Raw genomic sequence first — 16,686 nt, forward strand, 5'->3', positions numbered from 1 at the left:
AAAAACAAATATATTATGACATTAAATGAAATAATGCAATATCAGTTATACAAAAAAGGTCTACTGATAAATATTGATGAATTTTGCTTTTGGATACAGTTTTTTTTTTTTAACGGATACGTTGTATTAAAATTTTATGAATTTTTCGTAATGATATATAACAGATAATCAGTTATAAGGTGATTTTTGTTTGTCCTCTTTTAATTAAATTTTATAAGATTAAATGATTGAATGATACATTGAAACAATCTGTAAATATTGATTTTACATCAAATTATTATTCAGTTAAACATTTAAAATAATTATAATGTAATTATATTGTTAAATGGTGTTGATATTATTATTATTATGCCAAGAAGGTCAAGCTCAGCTGATACTGGTGCGAAGTGTTATGCTGGACTAAAGTTAACGTTTAGATACCTAAGCAAGTGTAATTAAGCTGTTATTGGTATGTGTGTCAACATCTCGAAACTTCCTAACAATGTGACATATGTTCAATATTGCAGCTTTCTGAAGTGCCATATGTATGTTTTTATTAAGGTTTAATGTTTCTAGACTTTTGTGTAGTGTATGTGGTACAACACCAGTAGAACAGATAGATGACAATAAGTACTGTATAATAAATATCTTATCCATCCTTCACATCTGTCTTATTTCTGGGCGAGTGGAGTATACTTGTTGATTTTTTTCACTGTGATCAATTTTTATGTTATGAGTGTTTGGAACAGAGATGCCAATTATATAAGCGAGGAATTTGTATTATATAATCGAGGAATATTTGTCAATGAGAGTGATGTCAGGTCTATTGTGATGAATTGTTTTATCTGTGATTATGGCTCTGTCGTAGTATATTTTGTGTGTGTAATTTTCTAACACTGCCTAGGGAGTATATTTGTAGTATGGTACCCTGGGTGTTTAATAATTCGTTTGTGCGCAATCTCTTGGTATATTATATTTGCTATTTGATTATGCTTATGTAAATTGTTTGTGCTAAGAACTTGCAACCAGAGGTTATATGTTGTATTGTTTCTGGCAGAATGTGGCATTTTCTGCAAGGGTCATTTGTTAGTGACGCAATAGAATGTGTTTTCTATAATTTTTAGCGTTTATGACCCGATCTTACAAGACAACCATAAATCACTCAGTCTCTCCAAACAGGTAGCCCTAGTCAGCAAGTAGTTTGACCAGTTCTGTCAACATAGTCCTGAGCTTAGGCATGTCTGCTATGAAGTGCGTTTTGGTCCATGACTATTTAGTGGTGTCTAAGTTATTTATGTGTATGTCCAGGTGCTCGGAGTGCTTTAAATATGTTTGACAGTATTCTTTGTTCTATCACTTTTAGCAAATTAAGTACTACATCCACGTTTACTATACCTATGAAGTAAAACATGGATCCAGTACATAATTTACCAAAAATGTTAGAACAAAGAATATAATGAGTACGAAATAAGTAAAAATTATTAGTATGATTTCTTTATATAAATAAAATTTTGTATTTTATTGCTTGACGCAATCATTATTTTATCTTTGATCATGCATAATAATAATCATTATAAGTTATACAAAACAAAGTCATCTGTAATTATTCAGATGACTTTGTTTTATTGATTACTGAGAAGGCATATGTGCTTCTCGTCCTATGAAACCCCTGTCATAGATGTGTTTTCATAGGACGAGAAGCACATATGCCTTCTCAGTAATCAATAATTAAAAATAAATAAATCTAACAGAAAATAATTTTTTTTGACACACGGGAGAGAGGGGTATAAGAAAAGACCACAAAATACCACATAGAAGAACGAATAATGCAAAACACTACGTGATTATAATAATTTTAATAAAATTAATTCATTTTGAAAATAATTTTAAAATTTTATACCGCATTTAATAATATATCGATATTTCTACAGTTAGTTAAATTAGCCAATTTTCTTACAACATCAATCTGTGTTAAGTGAAAACGCTATTTGCAATACTTTTTACCTTTTTTGATAAAAAAAAAAAAGGATAAAAAGTATTGCAAATAGCCCTTTCAGCACGCGGTGTTTAAAAAAAACTATGGAACAAAACATCCATGCCGACATTGGTGTATTAAAAATAAAATAATTCTTCTTTTTTACTCGAGAGGTTAAAAACTATTTTAAAAAATTCAGTTAAAATTAAACTGGAGTTAAAAAAATTTAAACTCCAGTTAAAAACTATTTTAAAAAATAGTTTTTTAACTGGAGATTAAGACACTAACAGGATTAAGGTACTTAAGGTGTCAGCCTTAAATATTTTAATCCTGTTAGTGTATTAATTTTTCCGGGTAGTTGGAAATCCGGGATCGAATCTGGGGTTCGAAAAAACCTCAGAAACTTTTTGGAGTGAACTGTCCCGGATATGTCCAGATCTGTTCCTCACTACCCGGCCGTTCCCATTGTACGTCAAAAAAAAAAAAAAAGATCTCTTGGTATCTACGGGGCGAAAAGAGTAAAGAAAAAAACAATCATGGCTACCTACAACCCAAATTGTAATTAGTTATTTTCAAATTAGAAGTTACAAAATGCACATCAGTTGGAGATGACCTCATCTTAAAATACATGCGGACATGTATTTATGATGGGGCTTTTGGACTTATCTTAAAATTTTAATTAACAGGAGCATTTGCAGTGAGTCGGACTTCTGTTCATTGGACCATTGCAGCTTACGTCCTAAATTAGAAAAAAACTGTTTAATTTAATACGATAAACAGCACTTGTATTACGTTTATTAATGTTTATTAATTTATTTTTCTGGAGTGAAATATAACGTAGGCTATATTAGAATTTATGTGACATCGTCACAATGCTGGGCTGTAATTTTTAATCATATTTTTAATTAATTTAATTTATAAATAAAGAATTGAGAATTTCCGAAAATGTGAACAAAGTAAAGAGATAGAAGATAGATAATTATATTTAGAATATAGTATTTTCTTATTCTTTAGATAACTTTCAGAGTTATTTTAGAAAATTTAATCGTTCTTAATGTTTCCATAATATTTTTATCAAAAGTCACTTGGACTTTTTTTTGTTTTCGCAGCATAATATGGTGTTATACACAAGTGTCCATTTTGCTTTATACGTAAAGATTGCTTTATCTTTTTCTTTATCCCTTGCGCCAAACTACATTCGTTACATTATATGGCTTCATTTAGAAACGCTTTGCTGTATAGCAGTCGAGCAGTAGTGCATATAGAAACGCGACCTTAGTACTGTAGTGTCTTGCCCCTGTACATCATACTTTTCTGTTAACAATGTAGTCGCGCCAGTTATCTATCTACCTCCTTTCGGGGAAAAATTTTTTAATTAAAATAACATAACTTCCGGTTTTCATCAGAAGTTCATATATAGTTAATTGGGATCTCCTGCTCCATATCTGGTGTTGAATTTCATTGATCTAACACCATTCTCCAGATACAGAAAAAACAGACAGATAGACGGATAGATGGAAGACAGTAGGAATTTATAGGTCTACAATTTTTTCAAATTGCAGGCGGCTCATCGGAAAATTCAAGATTTTCAGGTGGGACAGTTCACCACTGGAGAAATGGGAAGAGGAGAATTGGATAGACACCATAAATGAAGGGTATTAAAAATATAGCTTTTATACTGGGTTTAAACTTTAACTTGCTTAACTAAAATAGAACATGTGGATTATAGATGAACTCTTATACACAAATCTATTTCTTTTGTTACCTTAATTGGTACTTAATGCTATTCGGATACTCCATTGAATCCTGTTTACAAATTTTCTAAGAGTAGGAAGTACAATGTTCAAAATTAAGCTCGCAGTGTACTACTCCACTTTCTCATATTGAATATTACAGCCATTAATTCCACTTTTGTAAACATAAATAAATAATCCAGCAATGAGTTGAATAACTTTCCCAGCAAAAGAATTTAAAATTATATGTGGCGTCATCTCTTATAATATTTTACTTAAAGAGCTTTTTGTAATATTAAGTATTATAAAATGACAAAAAGCTTAATTTTGAAGGTACAGACGAGTTTTATAAAAATTGTAAATGATAATAATTTCATTAAATCAGACCCCATTTGAAATTTGACACATGACCTTTAAAAATGTAATCTCATTTATATTGTGAGTTCCACACGTTTTCATGCCATCAGAATATTTTTCTGACGGCATGGAAGAAAGAAAAATGAATAATCTTGTTTTTCCAATTGGCGTTAATGCATTTCTATTGCATTGTATTAATGTTGATGGAGTCAATTTTAATTGCATGTGTAAGTTTTAAATTAAATTAATAAATGTCCAAAGTCAGAAGTAAAATTCGGCTATTTCGTTTGCAACAACCTAATATAACGGAGCCTGGAAAGTAAAAAAACCGAAGTAAAAAAATAACCAATATTAAATTCTTCATCCATACGTTCGAATTATCCGAATTATCTTTTAGAAATGATTATGATAATTTAGTTTTGTCAATATGATAAAATATTGATAATTTTATTATTTATATATTACATCATCATTAATAATAATGTTTAACAAATTTCGTCTGATATCATGATTTCTAGATTTTAAGTAGACAAAAGAATGTTTTTTTCATAATGATAATATAAATAATATTATAATTATGATAATTGTAAGTTCCGTAAGTTTTAAAGCAATTAACAAGTAATTAAAAAGCCCGCCACCAGCCGAGTAAATAAAACCACTGAACTGTGGTCGTAGGTTTGAGGCTGACTAACGGGCTGGCCACGTGGAGTTTTTCAGATTTTTTCTCGTGTCTAGTATCTGAACAGGAATCACTTTCTAAAAGAAAGTCCTCCTGACCTGGGAGACATTTATCCGTGTATTGCGTTGCCGTATCCCAACGGTTTTCAACTGAAATGCTGCAACGACACTTCAGGACTACCACGAAATGTATTGATGAAAGAAGGTAATACAGAATTTAGGCGTTGTGTCAAAGAGGAATGCCCTCCGGGAGGTCTTTCCACTAAAAACTGGCCCCAGTTTAGATGTTTCACATGTAAAGAAAACTCGGAAAACTCTACTTGGCTAGTTCGTTGTTGAGACGTCAACCCGCGATTAATATACTGTACTTCCAAACATAGATAAAGAAAATCGATAGGTTTTTGCGTGTGATCGACTCTGGGTGTTTATTTTACGTATTTAGCGAATAACTTTTTAATCGTACGCGTGCTCGCTGGTGTCTCGAACAGTCCGACGTCGACCATTTTTTAACGGGTTTTAAAATTATAAAGATATTTCCAGACATACGTACAAAAGTTAAAAAGGTGTTTCGGGTATGATGGAGTCTGGTCTCTAAATATACAAATTTACGGAGAAAATTTTGGGTCTACCGCGTGTTCGCTTATGGCCCGAACAGGAAGATGTCAACCCCATTTTACCGAGCTAAAAATTTATTAAGATATTTCCAAATATAGGTCAAAGAGTCTTCCATTTTATGCTGTGGTCGACTCTACACGTTTTAAGTCTTAAACTTTATTTCCCTACATACTGAAATATACTTGTAACGTGTAAACCTTGCTCGAGAGAGCATTTTCACGGTCATTTTCGAATTCACTGCACTGGTCCGGAGACAAGAAAAAGTTTTACTTTGTTTCCTACAGTTAAAAATAAACCTAAAATTTTGTATTTTTTTAATATTTTCTTTTTATAAATATCGAATTTTCAAATAGTTAAAAAATTTCGTATTAAGTTTTTATTAAATATAAATTTTTTTTGTAATTAAGATAAGACAATTTACAAATTTAATTGTTGAAGTTAGTACTATTATTCGGATTTGAAGATATACTGACTACAATGTGTTTTCTTTGATTTTTTATCGAAGTTTAACGTCGACTTGTATACGAGTAGCCACTATCTACCACTTATTATGAAATTTGTTAGCAGTAGCACATGGTTTAAATATAGTGAAAACGTCTGTACAGCTGTCCCTTGATAGTCCGACGTTTTGTAATCCGACATGCTCAGTAGTCCGACGCATCTCCCGTCAAGGTACAGTACCCGTCCCCGTTACGTGTCTGCTTGCACAGAAGCATGTCGCGACGTGAATCACCCCATCCAATTCTTACACGATGACACCCCTTTGGTCCCATGCCTGTCGGATTATCAAGGGACAGCTATATAATGTAAGTCGCGTTGGCCTGTTATAGTCGTTTAAACAACAGTCTTTAAATTCAAGAAACACTGCCTTATGTTTTAGTCGTCACTTTGCGACAATAAACATTACATCGTCGTTGTTATGTGGACTTTAATTTAATCGAAGTGGAAGAACAAGTACTCGGACCGCGCCGTAGATTGGAAAGGAAAGAAACCAAGCCAGATGAAAAGCCGAGTCCACTTCAGACGGCGAGTCGGAAGTGATGCACTCAGACGTCAGGTTAACAACTAATAACCATTTAATTGCTCAGAGAAAGGTATGTACTGTACATGCAGCGCCGTAACTAGCCTTTTATGCGCCCGGTGCTAGCTTCTGTAACTACGCCTCAAAACGTGGTCCAGGTCATTTCTGCTCCCTGTGCCTGGGCACCGCTGGCACCGTCCTAGTTACGGCACTGTGTGCATGATACAAACTTCGTAAGGTATTAAATTAACTGATTTATATCGTAAGTGGTCGCGAGAGAGAGCGTTTCCATGAGGTTCATGTGGAAATAAATACTCGTACCTGTAGGTTGAAGGATCCGTCTGTATACCTGATGCGAGAAAGGATTCGGTCTGTCCCTTAGGGAGGTTGAATAAACGAAGAGGTTGGCACGTTAGAAGAGTTCTGGTTAATATTTCGATGAGAGTCGATCGTATCTATATATCCGTTTCTTAGCCCACAGGGCAGAAAGAGCCAAAACACCGTTCTATTGGATACCGTATGGTAACCCATGTGAAAAATATAAAATAATAAGCTAGGATAAAACTTTTCTTTTTTACTTATACACATTATTTCATTCTTTTAATAATAGTGCTGTAATATCTTTATTACTTTGATTAATAATAATAATAATAATAATAATTAATTAATATTTTTATATCAAATGTATTTTAGTAATGCTTTAATAAACTATTAAAATTAATTTTTGTATTTTAAAAATATATTTAATTGTAAACATTATTTGTATTATTTTTAAAACAAAGCAAAATAATAATACTACATTTTAAAAAATTGGCTCGTTTTTGGCTAGTGTTAATAATAGAGCAAACGTCACACGGTAATACAGTATGCGTCACGTCACCTTTCCATCATTTTGGGGCGAATTTCAGCGTGGTCGGTTCAATCTATTTCCATCTGCTTTTCGAAGTCTCCTTTTCTTCAAAAAAAGAAGCGTAAATAGTTGATTAGTAAAGATGGTTCAACGAAAAGTTAGTATTTTTGAAAAATTAGTTATTTAAATATTTTTAATTTTCTTTTTCTTTCGTATTTGAGTAGAAACCTAGGTCGCCATATTGTTCGAGTGTGAATATTATGGCGTATTATACGTTTTACTGTTCAGTATAATTTACTGAATTCGCTTGAATTCTTTAATAATAATGATTATTATTATTATTTTTTTAAATTAAGTAATTGAGTAAAAAAGAGACTAATTCGCGTTATTTTTCCACTGTAGTTAATGATCAAATTTTTTTCATTGCTATGTAAAGAATTGATTTTATAATGCTAAATGAGTTAAGGTTAATTTTGTATAATAATATGGTGGACATAGAATCAGAGTGGAGATCTGACTTGGAATTTTCAGGTATTACAGGCTATAATACCCGAAAAAGGTAAAGGTAAAATTATTTTGTAGCTTCAATATTATTTTTCAAATCATTGATTATCATCAAGATTTTTTGCAAGTGTACTCTTAAGATTCAATGGGTTCCATTGCTTTCAAGTTCAGGTATGCTTTGTTCATTTGCTATATCTTAGTCTTATGTGACAGTGGAATGAGTAAAACCTTTGAAATAACCAGTCAAAAAAATGTGGATATTCTATCTAAAATACCAAAATTTTTTCTTTTTTCAAATTACAGTATCTCATTCTTTTCTCTCTGAAAAGATATGTTGTATTTGGATTGGTTGAAAGATAGGTTGTATGGTGTCTATTTTTATTTCTATGAATCAGTGATGCTTTTATTTATTGCTGAATTTGTATTGTTAAACTAACATCAAAAAATAACACTTCACAATAGTATACTGACCTAATAATTTGATAATGATTATCAAAATTTTGTTTTTAAAAAAAAAAGGCATATTTAAAAGATGTTTCCAAAACAGGTTTTTTTTTTTTGGACGACCCCATGTATAAAGTGCTATAAACAAAAAATCATAGGACTACTTACCAGCTGTGCCTTGTTCAAGAAACAATTGTTTAAGCTTGTTACAAAGCTGCATGGTGGATGCTCACAAAGCATGTCATATGACTATGCTTCTGATGTGTTCATAAACTATTATTCTTATGGAAGAATTCATTCTTTTGCACCAGTTAAAATTCCTTAGTTGGTCCTCCATGTCTTCAGTAGCATGTTTTGGGTGTATAGTAGGTTCATAGGAAATACCTCCACACTTCATTTGTTTGATATATACAGTTAATTGGGGTACCTCACTGTACTGATTGACACAACCAAGAACAACATAGAATATTCGGGATGTCCTCTTGATAATTTTTGTGTAGTGGAGAGGCTCTATCCACAATATCATTAGATCTCGGACCTCACCTATGCCTGAGCATCCCTTCCAGAGGGGAGTGTAGCCTCTCCCTATCCTCAGCAGGCTTGCCAAGTATCTGAGTGCAGTCTGTATCAAGACTTACTCCACTCCTTTTTTTCCAGTCTTCTCCCCCAATTTAAAGTCTTTTTGGGAGTCGACTTTTGACGAGACGAGGATTATAGTGCACGAAGCCTTTCTTTACATATACGCTTGATCCGAATGTGGATGCTCATTCTTCCCTTTGTTTACTTGTTTAGTTCACATACTATGGCAAAAGTCTTTGATTGCACCACATCTGGGTCCAATATAACTAATCATAAATTGCTTTGTTTTTCTCCCAAACTAATACTTTACAGCACTATACTTTGCAGGAATCATATGACTGAACAGCCTGTGGAGGACCAGTTTGGTAAACTTTGCTTCAGTTACACTTCCATAGCATTATATAACAAAGTGCTGAGTTAAGATTTGATGACAATTTATTTTTTCAAGATTAATTCCATAAAAAAAAAAAGAATAAGTAATTGAATTACTTTAAAGTTTGGATTAAATGCTTATAACTATCTAAATGCTTATAAAAGAAACAGAGGGAAGCAGGTTGAAAAAGTAAAACTCAGCAGAAACATTTAAATAAACTGTTAATAGGTTGTGGCATGAGAATACTGGAACCTGATTTTACTGTGAGATTAACATGTGAATAAAGAGCATATTATGCAGGGTACTACAGGAAGTTTTGGATGAAGTAATATCACTGATAATCAGAAAAACAAGCATTGTCACAGTAAAAAGGGGGGTTTGAGCTTTTTCTAGGTAGACATGTGACTGGGTGGCATTGAAATAAGATCATGTGACACATGTCTGTCTACTGTTTAATCATGCTGCTCTGCAATGTAAACAAGCTTTAAGCAATGGTGGACTAGTCAATAAGTAGTCCTGTTTTTTCTTTTCTTTTTATATGATTTGCTGCAAAAGTTTGTATGTTTTGGAAATGTCTGTCAAATGTGTCTTTAAAAAAATTAAAAGAGAACAACTAAGCTTCTATAGTTTTGCCTAGAATCATATCAAAGGGCATTCTCTAACCCAGGAAAGTGTTTAGAGCTAGAGATGATGGTTTTTATTTTTTAAAGCAGCTGCTTTACATTTCACTTGAACACTGCTGACTCATATGCTGCTTAATGATTTTACATCAATTTTTGAGCTATTGGATATGCTGTTAATCTTATCTGTTACACATCATTTGATTTGCCTGTTGGTATTATACTTTTCCAGATTTTATATAACGGGAAATATGGCAATCAATCAAAAGATTAAGAATTTTACATTTTTGGACTACAGTAAAGTATTTAAAAAACTAGATTTAACCTTAACTTATTTAATTAAAAAATAATCTTAGAAATTTTGTATAGATCTTTTCAGAAAAAAATCAGAATTAGCTAACAGAATATATTCAAATATAAATTTTTGAAAAGAAAATCAACAGTAATTAGGGATATCATCAGAAAGATCATGCAGCAGGAAGATTTATTGTAAAATAAGATCAAGGTGTGAGGTTAATATTCCTGTCAGGAGCTTAATATAAAGTACAGTACATAAAAAAAAGTAGTTGATTTGGCTCATTCTTACTGATAAGTAAAAAAAATTTGCTTACAAATTAGCCTTGTTCAAAATTGAAACTATGGTCTTTCTTTTATTGTTATTATACATTCTTATTGCATTGCATAAAAAAGTGTAATATTTAACATGCTGTATATTAAAGATTATATTTATTTTTAGATTAAAGGAAAGAAGGGAAAAAAGAAGATTGCCGCAGCACCTTTAGCTGCTAAAAAGGCAGAACAGAAGAAAGTCGTCAATCCTCTGTTTGAGAAAAATCCACGCAACTTTGGGATTGGTGAGTAGCTAGTATGCCTGTGGCAAGTGGCCTATGATGCTTTTTTGGCTAGGTCCTAGCTGCATATAATTTAAGTATGTTCAGGTAGGATTGTTGACAATTGGAAGAACTCGGAATCTTCTAATAATTTCTTGTAATGTAAATCCTTCTTAATAAAAAAAAATTTTCTATAGGTCAGCATATTCAACCAAAACGTGATTTAAGTCGTTTTGTACGTTGGCCGAAATACATTCGTCTCCAGAGACAAAAGGCTGTGTTATATCAACGATTGAAAGTTCCTCCACCTATAAATCAATTTACTCAAACCCTTGACAGACCTACAGGTTAGATTATATAATTTAAAATATTATTCACTATATCAAAAATATATCATCATTGAAATTAATATTTGGCTTAATTTTTTAACTTAGTATATATAAAGATGTAAATTGATGATGTATTTGCTATCAGTATCAATGATGTTGATAGACTTAAATCCACCACAACCTCTTTCTGAATTTTATTATTATCACAAAATATCTTAAGAGCAATGAAATGGTAATTAAAAGTTATTGTATTATTACAGCTACACAACTTTTTAAATTGCTTGATAAGTATCGTCCAGAAACAAAACAAGCTAAGAAAGCAAGGTTGATGGCAAGAGCAGAGGAAAGAGCAAAGGGTAAAGATGATAAACCTACCAAGAGACCTGCTGTTGTACGTCAAGGATGCAACACAGTCACTTCTCTCATTGAACAGAAAAAAGCTCAATTAGTTATTATAGCTAATGATGTAGATCCAATTGAGGTAAATATTAAATCACTTTTAATAACTGATTTATTTCGGACATTATGATGTCAAATGTTAGATGAATACTATCCACTAAAATTACAATCAATTCATTTCTAGTTTATAGCAAAGAAAATGCTAGAAGATAATTATTTCTAAGCTTAAAATTTTATTTTAGTAAAACTTATGAATTTAATGATGAATTTAAAATACCTGAATATCAATGTTGCTTTTCATGAGCTTTTTAACACTGAATTATAATAATTTTATTCATATAGCTTTTTTTAAATTGCAACTGAAATTTAATTAAAAGTTTCATTTATACAGCTTGTGCTATACATGCCTTCGCTCTGCCGTAAAATGGGTATTCCATATTGTATTATAAAGAATAAATCTAGACTAGGACGTGTTGTGAGAAGAAAAACTTGTTCCTGTTTGGCACTTACTCATATCAATTCGTAAGTGTATTGACTTTTTAAAATACAGTTTGATTTGCTATGATGTAATTAATAAATTTGAATTTCTTCATCTGAATATTTTTTGGAGAATTATTTGAACTGAGCTATTTTATTTAATTAATTAACCAGAGTATTAATTAATACTGTTTTTTTTTAATATTTAGCTTTTTATATTAATTTCCTTTATTGTATTTTAGTGAGGACAAAGGATCACTGAACAAACTGGTAGAAGCAATCAGGACAAATTTCAATGATAGATATGATGAGGTAAGTGTACATTTCTTTTTTCCTTTAAACTTTTGTTAATTGATCTAAAATATAAGTCAATATGTAAAAATAACTTAATTTTTTCAGATTCGTCGACATTGGGGCGGTGGAATCTTGGGATCCAAATCTGCTGCTCGAATTGCCAAGTTGGAGAAGGCTAGAGCTAAAGAGCTTGCTCAGAAAGTAGGCTAAATGCTGTAATAAAAAGAAAATAAATATTGTCAAATGAAAACCTTATTTGCATTTTCATTATACTTATTATTTCCATCATAATAAAGACATTTTAATTATTAAAAATTAAGATTTGTTCTAGTTGTATACTCAAATTTTTGTTAAATACTAATTTACAGTTAAATGCAAATATAGAATAACTTATATAGAATAACCTTAGCTGTTTATCTTTAGTATTTTATACTGAAATTCATATGATACAATAAATGATTGAGGTTAGATTTGGACTTTTAACTGTTAGTAGAAATTGAACTTAACGCAGCATTGAAGCTACTTCACAATGACGGTAACAGTGATTTTTCAGGTAACTCCACAAATATTTCATGGAAATGAAAATTTTGGAATGCCTGAGTAATTCAAGTCCAGATTTGTTTGTAAAAATCAAAAGCGTAAAGAAAAAGAATGAGTTTTAAAATAACTATTCTCGTGCTGTTTTTTTGTTTCAATTTGCGGTAAGAAATAGCAAAGTATCAATAGTAATTCGCCCCAAGTGAAATGAGTAGTCCTGCGTACTCGACTTAAATTTGGACAAGAGGCGAGTTACCGAAAATGGGTTTTACGGATAGTAATGCTAGCTAGTGAAATTTTCGTAAGGGTTTTATGTGCAAATCCGTGTATTACGTACAGGTACAGTACTTTTTAAAAAAATAAGACTACTAGGTGGTCACTAACTCAAGCGACATTTGCAGGGAAACTTGAGAAAAGTGCTAACAATTGTCGCTGGTAAGTAACGATGACTTATTTGATCCTAGGTTTACGTTATCGAGATACAAAAACAAATATTGTAATTTTTGAGTTACAGGGACTACTGTGATGTGTTCGTAATTACAGCGCCGGATCCAATAGGTGCGAGGCCCGATTGATTTTTTTTGCTGGTCCCCTTAAACTTTAAATAACAAAATTAATTAACGGTTAATTACGGTATTGAAATATGTTATATTTTTAATAATAATATACCTAGATATTTTTGTAACATGTACTGTACTATTTTTAAATATATAAATTTTAATGTGCTGCGAGGTCCGATTGTCACATATCGCTCAAATCCGGCTCTGCGTAATTATATTACTAATATTAAATTAAATATTTAATACAGAATTAAGCTTGCTTTAAATACTTATTTTTTTGCGGTAGAAATAGTTCAATGTAGAAGTGATCAATTCAGTGAATAATGCGAAGCAAGCTCTGCATATACATATGACAAAAAAATTTTAAAACTTGGATCGTCGTGTTAAAACAGTTCGTGTAAAATCTGAATTGGATGTGTGTAATTTTAAACGAAAAGTTTGAAATGACACGCAGATTATCCAAAACCACCCACATGTAATGCTGATTGTCTTATCTTAACATGGCTGACGTAGTCGCTTGGCAATAATGGCAAGCCGTTATAGTGTGTATTATCTTGCCATAATCGTAAGGTGAGTTGATCTTATTCTGATTATTGAATCAATTTTAAAGCGAAAAAATCTCAATATACCTTGTAGAATTAATTTTTGGACTGATTCCTACGTCGTCTTTTATTGTAATTATTTTGTAGCCTTAAATTAACATTAGTGTATTTAAAATCCTATTTATTAAATCGTTTATTATTTTAACCTAAAGAACTATCTGAATGAAATGTAATAACTTTACATGGTGAAATACATTGAGCTACTAGTGCTGAAAAATATGAATTTCTACCTCTGTTCATCCGGTTATGTCAGGTCCCGTTCTTTCCAATATGCCGCGCTATTGTGGGCTTGGCCGAACCCTTATTAATGGACTTGCTGAAAACACTTTAGTGCCAAAGACCGGGAAGTATTTTTTAAAAAAGTATACTAATACGTGTCCGTTTGTCTCTTTCCTTAATCTCGTGAACGGAGTTAGATAGATGAAAAATGAGACTAGATATGGAAACCTGAGACAGGAGGCCCAGATTAACTACATAAGAACGTTCGATGTAAATCGGAAAGTCACGTTTCGATTTTTTTAAAATTTTCCTGAAAGGTGTTAGATATATGACCGGCTCACGACTCTATTGTCAAAGGAAGGGTATGATGTATAGGGACAAGCCGCCACTAATTTGAGGTGGAGAGCATATATTTTAATTTAAATAAATCAAAAATATGATTAAAAATTGCAGCCCGGCAGCATTGTGACAATGACACAATAAATAATTGCTCGTTTTAAATTAAAATTTAATACATCCGTGATTAATTTCTTGTTAAATAATGTTAGGACATCCGACTTATTTGCTTTTGAATAGTATAGATAAAAATTGTTATCTTAGTTAACAAAGTAAAATTCAATGGAGATAAGCGGTTGCACTTGTCTTCGTGTGTCTTTTTGGTCCTAGATTTGGCTGGCAATAAACTGAATTGAATAACCAGATAATTACAGTTAGTGCTCATGGAAATTATAATTCAAACCTTCAAGCCTTTTCTTGGAGTAATCTATTCACATATTTTACTTATCAGATGAATTCTAAGAAATATTTTGTTGTTTCATGGCTTAAGAACTGTTTTATTACATTGTTTACTGTAACAAAAATGCAAAAACTGAAATATCATCATTATCACTAAGTACACAGATGGCCTTGTTGGAATTTATAGTCGTAATGACTAATACATATCCCAACCAGAAAGATAACTACTGTGTTTTAATTAAACAACCAAAGCTGGCTCGAGCATGATTGAAAATACGACTATATACTGTATTTGGAATACGAGAAAATATATGTACAAAAATCATATTGAAGTTTAAATAACAAATTTGGTTTCTAATAAATTGCAATTTAACAATTTAAGCAGGAGAACAATATCGATTAAACAAACTCTATTTTATCAAGTTTACATATAAAAATATGACATAGTTTTTAAGAGAAAGGGCACGTTGTCTGATAAAGTGATTCTAATACAGCTGAATGAACAAGCCAGTGATAAGGATTTTTTTCTAATATTAGGAAACTAAGAATAGAAGGGAAGCACTAAATGTATAGAGAAATACTCTAGGAAATCTCTAGAATTAGAGTTATTTTAGTGTTTGGTGAATATTAACTTACCAATAACTCGAGATTTAACTGTTAACTTTAACTCGTTTTGGTGAATACAGGGGTTAATATCTTCTATAGACGATTCTACAAAATGCCGATTGCTTTTTTTTTATTTCGAATTCTATATTCTTTTGTAACACTTTATTACGCAGGCGAAACCAAACATGGTCACGACTTAAATCTCTACCTGATTGCTATCGGACGAGAAACTTCTCCGTATTCTGTAAATGATAAGTTATAAGTTGCTCGACACGATTTTCTGCACTGGTTTGATGGCAAAAAAAAAATTCTCAAAATTCTTTGTACGGATTTTTCCATAAGTGAGAAACAGCCTTTACTCAAAACCATTACCTACATATAAAGAAATAAACAAAAATCAACGTAAATCTTATGGTTATAACATTTAATAGACATTGTGCGATTTAAAGTTCGTCCGGGAAACGAAAGGCGATTCCACCAACGAAATAACGACATGGCGCGTCCAAATACACAAAGTAAATTATGACGTCGGAAAATCAAACCAGCCACTTTGTGGTGACCACGCTGCGGAGACACTTTTCCATAGCACTATATATAATCCATACATAGCTAACATCGGAGAGAGAAATATTGCTTATTCGGAATACAAGTAAAATGCGGGGTTAGTAGAATCGCAATTGCCGAAACACAATCTAAAAAAAGTAGGCGATAGAAGAGTAATCACCACAATCAATATATAAGTTATATTAACGTAACGAAAACTTTTATAAACTATAGGAAAGTTTAAAATATCCAAAAACCGTTTGAGAAGCGACGCAGTTCTTGACGAACCACGCATTTTGCTTTTCAAGTTTTTTCAATAACTTTATAAAGTTTCCATTTTGTTTAATAGTAGCATGTTAATGAAAAATGTCCTGTAATATTTCGGGATACCTAAATTATAAATGCCGTGTGTGTTATGCGAAAAATGTATATACAATTTTCAGTCAACGCTGCTATATAAAAAACTTTATATAAGGTTTTAGTACTTAGATGTAACGAGTAGAGTAAGGTTTCATAGAAATGGTGAAAGAAGGAAGTCCACGGTAATAATATTTGCATAATTTGGCCACGAAAATGAAAAAATAAATAAATATATTTGTGAAATAGAAGAAGCAATTTAGTCTTTTTATTGTCGTTAAGCAATTGTTATCATTGTTACGATATACATTGTCGTTTGCATTGTTGAAGGTTAAATGACGATTTTTACAATAAAAATGGGGATTTTAGGGGGTTGGAAAGGGGTTACGTCGTTGTCGACCAAAAAAATTGGTTGACAAGTGCCAGAAGCGTGTGTATGTGTGAAAACAAAATTGCCCGTCGGACTGGGA

General features: G+C 31.7%; 1 protein-coding gene and 1 non-coding gene across 2 annotated transcripts; both read left to right on the top strand.

The window, feature by feature from the left end:
- The first annotated feature begins 7,212 nt into the window (after nt 1-7,212).
- Nucleotides 7,213-12,308, top strand: LOC111612741 (60S ribosomal protein L7a-like). Its single transcript, XM_023353986.1, has 7 exons — nt 7,213-7,365; nt 10,465-10,582; nt 10,756-10,905; nt 11,148-11,368; nt 11,678-11,808; nt 12,006-12,075; nt 12,163-12,308. Exons 1-7 carry the CDS (start codon nt 7,351-7,353, stop codon nt 12,265-12,267), a joined length of 810 nt encoding a protein of 269 aa, XP_023209754.1. The 5' UTR covers nt 7,213-7,350; the 3' UTR covers nt 12,268-12,308.
- LOC111612746 lies at nt 11,541-11,610 on the top strand. Its single transcript, XR_002754673.1, has one exon. It is a non-coding gene; the product is annotated as a small nucleolar RNA SNORD36 (small nucleolar RNA).
- Nucleotides 12,309-16,686: the final 4,378 nt, after the last annotated feature.

This window comes from Centruroides sculpturatus, unplaced genomic scaffold, assembly GCF_000671375.1.
Source record: "Centruroides sculpturatus isolate CEXI.00-Female unplaced genomic scaffold, Cexi_2.0 scaffold1750, whole genome shotgun sequence".
NCBI lineage: Eukaryota > Metazoa > Arthropoda > Arachnida > Scorpiones > Buthidae > Centruroides > Centruroides sculpturatus.